This window comes from Ictalurus punctatus, chromosome 20, assembly GCF_001660625.3.
Source record: "Ictalurus punctatus breed USDA103 chromosome 20, Coco_2.0, whole genome shotgun sequence".
Lineage (NCBI taxonomy): Eukaryota > Metazoa > Chordata > Actinopteri > Siluriformes > Ictaluridae > Ictalurus > Ictalurus punctatus.
In genome coordinates, this window is record NC_030435.2 from 18580227 (window position 1) to 18588740 (window position 8514).

The 8514-nt window shown below is 37.6% G+C and overlaps 1 protein-coding gene across 1 annotated transcript in view; it reads right to left on the reverse strand.

Annotated features, from left to right (window-relative positions):
• plpp2a (phospholipid phosphatase 2a) overlaps nucleotides 1-8514 on the reverse strand; it is a 38154-nt gene extending 29640 nt beyond the window's left edge. Inside the window, exon 1 of the mRNA XM_017496051.3 lies at nucleotides 8017-8514. Within this exon, the coding sequence (XP_017351540.2) occupies nucleotides 8017-8077 (61 nt within the window). The 5' untranslated portion in view covers nucleotides 8078-8514. The remainder of the gene's footprint in view (nucleotides 1-8016) is intronic.

Here is an 8514-nt window from a genome sequence, read left to right on the forward strand (position 1 = left end):
CCCCCGACCTTCTGATCACTACCCAGAGTTTTATATCACTAGTTTTGTTAACGCCCCCCCCCACCCCATATAACATATCAACAATACATTTAACAATTTAATTTAATTTTAAAAAAAGGTTCATTGTACTTAATAAAATTTTGAAATGGTACATGGCCATTAACGTCACTATTTTACTTATCTTAGAAACAAATGTCAAACATATGTGTAAAATATCCTAACGATATTTTTTAAATGATACACCATATGCATAACTATATACAGGTTTGAAAACAAATTGCCAGAAACATAGTATTGATTTTTTTTTTAGCATTTGATGATTATTTTTGTAATGTCTATAAAAAGTATTATTATTATTATTATTATTATTATTATTATTATTATTATTATTATTATTATATTAAAATATCTTTATGAAAAAAATTATTAAAAATATGTAGTTCTGAAAAGGAATCTACAAATTTTTCATTATTTAAACATAAAATCTGTCAAATGTATTAAAAAGAGATCACCATGAGAAAAGTTATATTGTGTCACGGTTTATCATGCTACTGATATTACACTCAGTACGTTTACATGGACAAGAATAATCCAATATTAACCCGATTAAGACAATACCCTGATTAAGAAACTATCATGTAAACAGCAATTTTTTATTACCTTAATCCAAACAAGAGAGCACAGCTATTTTCGAAACCACATACTTACCTACTATATAGGAGGGGAAAAACATGTATTTCTATATTATATACTAGGTAAGTACGCGGTTTGGGACGCGGCCCACGGCTTCAAGCAGTCGTCTATTTGCACGTATAGCATGACAAATAATTAACTGCACTTGAAGCTTTCGTAAACATTAAAAATAAAAACACCCGAAACTGTATACGGTACCATAACGAAGACCAACTGTAACAATAATCCACTCTTAATCTAATTAAGACCATAATTTGATTAAGAAACTACCATGTAAACAGCAACCTTAATCTAATTATGGTCATAATCTAATTAAGCTCTAATCGAATTAAGACAGGTGGATTACTCCTGTTTTAATCGTATTATGGACGTGCATTACAGACATGTAAACACCTTAATCACATTATGAACGTCGTGTGAGCGTTTTCACCGCATTTTGTGACAGGACACGATCACACACGTTTTACGTTTTACGGCGAACAAGAGAGTTCGGCTCTGTCCCAAACTGCACACTTGCCTACTATAGGCTTGTAGTAGGGAAAAATACATGCATCTCGGCTACTATACAGTAGGTAAGTATGCGATTTGAGACGCAGCCCACGGCTTCAAGCAGTCGTCTATTTGCACGTATAGCATGACTAATAATTAACTGCACTTGAAGTGTTCGTAAAAAACTTAAATAAAAACACCCAAAACTGTATACGGTTCCATAACGAAGACGAACTGTATGTTAATACGTGAAATTCTAGAGGGACGTCGGACAGCGTGGCGCGGTGACGTAATGACGCGGGCTCTTAATCTAATTATGATCAATAACATGTAAAACGGGAACATGACAGGAGTATTCTAAAAGCGACTCATGTAATCACCTTAATCACAATATTATCTTACTTAGATTAAGGTCAGTAATTAGATTATTGCTGTCCATGTAAACGTAGTCACTTACATTAAAGCAGCTGTAAATGAAATGAAATAAGAAGGGAGATATGTCTAGAAATAAAGGATAACTGCATGGAAAATAAAATTCTGTAAAAAGCACCATTTACCACGATACAAAATAAAATCTCAAGAAATCGCTGTGGGAAGAGAGCCATTCACAACGAAAAGCATCCACAAGCTTATTGATATGTTCGAGGTACATATCGTCTTTTTAGATGCGTCTTTAATTGAATTTATCGGGTTGGCTGCACCATGAATAATATTAGATCAAACATATTGTAGGGATAAGGATGTGTCGGTTTAAGTTTTATTTTCATTTATGTGGCGATATTTTTAAAAGTTAACCTCTGAATAACATTCGGAGTTCTGAAGTTCATTCCAACTGGCCCCCCATGACGGATTTGCCAGTTTAAACAAACAAAAAGCACTAAAGTCACTCTTGAGGTCAATCAGTACATATTTATTTCCATTTCCTTTCCAACGCACTCGGTCTAATGCATGCTGGTATTTCTGAAATTGTAACCATCTAAGATGCAAGATTAAAATTACCTCCCACCCACCAACCCAAAATAAAATAAAATAAATATATAAAGAAAGATTCAGAGCACTTACACCCCTGATTCCCACAACACCACGATCTGTACAAATGTTTATTACATGCTGCTGTAATAGCTCTGTAGCTCTGGCCCACACCGCACAAACCAAACTAATAAACCAGACACATCCACAAATATTTGGCTGCGTCTGAGCAGACAGGTACACACAAATTTCCTCAAAGACCTTCTCCAGTGAACACACACGAACGGTTTTGGCTCGGCTGAATGTGTGTTGATTTAGGCATGTGGTGAAGCCCATCCGCAAACAAAAATGGTTCAAAACAGTGGAAAATCGAATGAGGAGGTAGAACGAAACTAAAAATCACACAATCCCCTGTGCAAGTCTTAGCAAGCCTACCTGGTTTACTTGTTTTGTGAAACACACCACACACACACACACACACACACACACAAGTGTAGGAGCGTACAGAAAACCTAGACATGGATAAATATATGCTATATGTGGTGCACATACATAGTGTATGTAAACTACAACTACAACAAAATGTAGCGACTTGTCAGAGATGGGCATCATCACATAGACTGGGCTATCATTTATATTCTGTTACGTCACCTATTATACAACCGCAGAATGCTGACAAGCCTTAGAAGAAAGCAAACACGTGTCTATTACAGAACAAGATTCTGGTACATGAGTTTGACATTAACTTTATTATTATTATTATTATTATTATTATTATTAAATACCATCCACATATCTGAGGCAGTTTCACGTTAGGACTCATTCATCAATGTAGTCAATTTGTGTATAAATGTTTTAGTTGGGCAAACTGCACTAAAAAAAAATTCCATCAGATTTACATAAGATTTTCTTCGTACTCACTCACACATGTTGATCATGCCAATCACGGCACAGACTACCTAACTCCTTTTATAGGGTGCCTAATTGTTCCTAATTGAACGGCTAGTCATATTTGTCTTAATTTATGGCTTTGTTCTGGATTGCTTTCTTTCACATCATTAATATGAAACAACTGCTTTTCAAAAAAAAGCGATTTAAACTTGACAATGCAACTTGTATAAAAAGAAAATGCATCACCTAATCACCAGTTATATGATCTGAAGCCTAATTATAGTCATTAGTGAGTCTCAATGGACCTTATATGTAAAGGTACACTCTCCTAGGCTAGGAAAATATTTCCAAACAAACTTGGATTTTCATGAACATTGGTATCAATTTGTATAAATGGTCCCGTGAATGAGTTACAAATCTATTCGTTCAGATCCAGCTTGATGAATGAAGCCCATTAACTTTTATAAGGGACTAATAACATTAATCAATCAGAAAGAGGCTCATTGTAAACAGAACCGGAGGAGAAATGCTAGGACAAATTGATGCACCAATTATCTCCGGGACAAGACTAGTACAATTCCCAGGAAGCTCATGTGTGAAGAGAAGCGGATTGATTACCAGGTCAGCAAAACAGAAGAGTAGAAGGTTTCTGGAAACTGGAGCGATTCAGAAAAGATAAATGGCAAAGGACACGATTTATGTGAGAATCAACAGCAAAGTAATGAGAAGATGCAGATGACTGCACGTGTGCTGGATGATCAGGTGTTTGAAATGTAAATCATCAAAATACACCGTATGTGAGGTTTGGTATACGGTACAAGACCTGCCTATTTTCATTGAAAAAGACCAAGCACATGTCAGCAAACAGGCAAAGATGTCACATTTACCCACCACTAAATGCTTCAAAGAAAGCTCTCAAATACTTTTAATGACACAAACTGGGGAAATCAAGATTCTGAAGCTTGTAGCCAGTAAGGTGCAGAAAAGACAGCCAATCAGATGTTCCATAGCCAGTCTGCGGCTTATCTGATGTTGGGACTACATACCGTGTAACTGGATTTTCATGGCAAAATACTATTTCAGCATTCCATGTTTTGAGTGTGAACAATTTGGGGCAAATCATATTTCAACACTGGGGTAACAACAGACTGATTTGACTGGGGTTCTTGGGCACTGAGCCCAGTGCCCCTACGTTTGCACTCAAACATTTATAGGGGTCCACATGGGCATGCAAAGATAACATCTGAGATTCTTTTCAGCTCTTGTAATGTGTTCAATACCACAGACACATGCCTCAAGAAAATGGTTTAGATCTCCCGATATGACTACGAGTAAGGAAATTAAGTACTTAAGTTTTTCGCAGATTGGTGAACCTCTGCCCATCTTTACTTCTGAAAGACTCTGCCTCCCCAAGATACTCTTTTTATACCCAATCATGTTACTGACCTGCTGCCAGTTAACCTGTTTATTTTGATGTCTGCGTGTCAGGGACAAATAAGTCAGTGAAACACGACAGAACATAAGGCGGATAACTCATTCATGAAATATTTTCCAGATCTTAGACCTAATGTTGTTGCTGATGCTGCTTCCGGTACATTCTGGCACTTGGTTCTCTTTTTGGATATTTTACCATTGGGGATTTCTCACCTCGCTCGTTGTTCACACCACAACGTCTTTATAACTCAGTTGTGTAAGACTGACAGACAACTACAGCTATCTATAGTAGCTTTGTACAAGTTCTTCAACCATAACCAATGGTGGCTTAGCAGTTAAGGCTCTGGGATACTGGTTACTGAGGGTTCAAGCCCCAGCACTGCCAAGCTGCTACTGTTGGGCCCTTGAGCAAGGCCCTTAACCCTCTCTGCTCCAGGGGTGCTGTATCATGGCTGACAGGCTGGGGTATGTGAAGAAAACAATTTCACTGTGCTCTATTGTAGTGGTTTTCAAAGTGGGGGCTGCAACAATTTGGTGTGAAAAATAAATAAATACATAAGATTATATATATATATATATATGTATATATATATGTATATGTAACACACGCACAGACATATATATATATTTATATGCATTACTATAACATGTTATATATGCATATATGTTATACAATCAATTCCTAATGTAATGTAAAGATGTAATTATTAATTAAAAAAAGGGGGATATATTAAGAAGTCTGTATTTTTAATGTGTTTTAAAGACATCTTGCAAAAGGGGGGCCTCGGTCAAATGTTAATGCCATTTGGGGGAAACTTTGGGAACCAATGGTCTACTGTATATGTGACCAATAAAGACTCATTATAAGACAAATATAAATCAGACTGGGGCCTCGAAACACGAATTCAAGAGGACCACAAAATAAACCACAAACAACCATGTCTAGAGATCTGAATACAATGCACTTGTGGGCTGTTTTAGAGTGGTCTGAACTCATATGTACAAACACGCTGAATGTGCGATCTGCAATCACTTGGATCCACGTACTAAATACCAGCTTGAGAATCTTAATGCTGTAAAGCTTTACTATCTGTTCCAGTTGACACAAAAATGTGGTTTTCTCTGTTGGGCTGAGCAATGAATTGTATTTTAAATTTCAAATGTTCACAATTTTTAGATTCTTCAGTTGATTTATACAAAACCAAGCCTATTTTGACTCGACGATTCATTTATAGCATTATGTAAGGAATAAAACACGATAATTATTGGAAAAATAATCAACGGCGGCGTGGTGAGACGGTTAGCAGAGTTGCTTATTTTCTAAAAACGGTGCATACTGAAGTACTTTATTCCTTTCATATTATAATGATCTGCCAGCGATTGAAGTTGTCTGTTAACTAAAGAACATGTCATATTTCTATTTGTTTATAGTTACATTTAGTCATGTGGAATGCCCACTAAACAAGCTAGTTCCAAAAATTGAAATAAAGACTCCTTTCAGAAAACGTCACCATATTAACATTTACACACAGTTTTAAATCTATTTAGCTAAAAAAACGCCCACCCAGACATGAAGCGAACGATGACCGGTCATTTTACTGTCCGTCAGGCGCTTGCTTCACATCTGGGTAGGAGTTTTACAGCGAGAATAAGGTAGGATGTGCTTATGTACTATATGGCATCAAAAGTCTGGCATGTCACTAATATTGGCCCAATAAGAACGGCATAAAAATGCCAAATATCGGGCCACTAATAGAAACAATGACAATTTCGATAGATTGCATTAATATAAGCCTGCGAAAATTATTCAACACCTTCTAACCAATCAGAAGCGAGAATTCAACAGCACTGTGGCATAAATCTGTACAAGTGTGAACAATATAAAAGAAATGCTTATTTTCTATTACTTTTTCATACGTTCCTCAAGAGTGTTCCGGGTAGTTAAGGGTACTTAGCGTCCTAAATGGGATCTACATGGAACCTTCTGTAAAAGTAAAACACTGTATTAAACCTTTGATTGATCATTTAACTGTTGGATCAGGGGATCAGTAAGCATTAGAAATGTCTGGCATGGCTACTGCTTATTTAAAACACACACACACACACACACAAAGCGTATAATAAAATGTGTCTTCTTCTGCTCCAGCACACCCACTGTAACCCGCTGAAGGGTTAGATGAGCTGATAAGTTGAGGTAGAGAACAAAAAAATTTTTGAAAAATGTACAGATTCATGCTCATAACATGTTGTAAGTATTGAAATACAACTATTTCAGTGTCATACAATTACACGGACAGTGAATCCACGTAATATAAATTCACACTGCCATTTTACATCTGTCCAGAACATCTGTACTGCACTTTAACCCGATTACTGCAACCACGTTTCTATCTTTCTCTCCTCAATAGACATGTCTATTGTATTCAGTCACACCTGTCCGCATGTATTGTATGGTGAATGAGTAAGCTAAAAGCTTTCCTCATACCATGCACTGGTTTACAAGTATAGTGCACTACAAATGTTTGAAAACCAAAAAGACTTTTAAGACTTGTACAAATTCCGTAACACACTATGCGATAACATCGTCTCCATTGCAGACTATGTGATGAAGATCTTCTAACAATAGACCTGTGATTTAACACCTACGCCACGAATCAGAAAATGCGGCTGCACGAACAGAACCGTTCTTCAAAGTATGCTTGAGGTAATAGGGATATTTCTTCTGTCCATTTGCATGTTTTGTTTACGTTTCGTCATTGCCACTATCCGATGCCGTCTTCCTATTGGTGGATGAGTGTGGTGGCAGCGATCACATCACGTTACCTGATCGAAGATCACCAATCTCAAACCTACCATCGAGGAACTCTTTTACGATGTGCGGTGTTTGTCTCAGCATTATCAAGCTGAAAATGTATTACACTAACTTCTTCGTGTTGTCGTAAACTTGTGCAAACTTTTGCACTCAACTGTATCTCTTCTTACTCTGCCAGATCTCTCGATCCATTTATTCCGCCACATTTCTGTCTCTTTTTTCCAACTTCGACTGCTTCGAATTGAAGTCGAAGAATGCTGGACAAATATCTGGACTTGGTTGTACAGTGAGAACGTTCAACTGAAATAACTGTGTCCAGGAAACCCAAACATGAGGACTTGGAGAACATATGGTGTGCCTCTGAGGAAACCTGTAGCCTAATGCTACATCTAGAAGACCTAATGAGCACCAGGTTCCAGAACCTTCTGCAGTAGAAACTAATACTTTTCCATAAACACTCTGATTGGCTTCATAACTTGTTATAAAATGCCTACTTTGACTGTAAACAAAGCTGGACAGAGAAAGAGAGAGAGATAAAGTGCTGCTAAATTCACTAGTTTTACTTGTGTAACCTCTCAATCTGACAGCATGAATCCTTGAAGTACAATACTAAACAGTATGCTAGTGTGTTAAAGTAGTACGAGAGGCATGTTGTGTCTTTGACATACTAGTTAGTATACTGATATGTGGTTTGGGACGAGGCCCTTATCAGTAATCTTTAGACTTACCGATAATCACACACAGAATATCCACGAGGATAAAGATCTTCCTTTTCTTTAAGTCCATCATGTTGAAAGTCAGTGTGAGAGTGTCAGTGTGTGTGTGTGTGTGTGTGAGTGTGAGTGTGAGTGTGTTAAATGTAGCAGGTAAATACGAGGTCCACGTTGGGAAGACTGTAAACTCGAAGTGCGAGTTCTTCCGGATCCTCTGCTCCTTTGTACCTGTGACGGCTCTGATTTCTGCCCAAGGTGTTTCTCAGGAAAACACGGAGCTTCTTCACCTACCGAAGGAAAAAAAGTTCGCTTGTTGTCATGAACGCTGTGTGTGAGGAGAAGGTCTGAGCGTGGTGGACATGAAGAGCTGAGGAGCGATGTTAGGGTCCTGTGTTGAGACGGAACAGCGAGGGAAAGACAGCAGGAAAACTCCTCTTTCCTCCTCTTACCTTCTACTGCCCTCAGTACAACTGCACCCGGGTCTCACACGCCCTCTTGTGACGTCAGAATCCA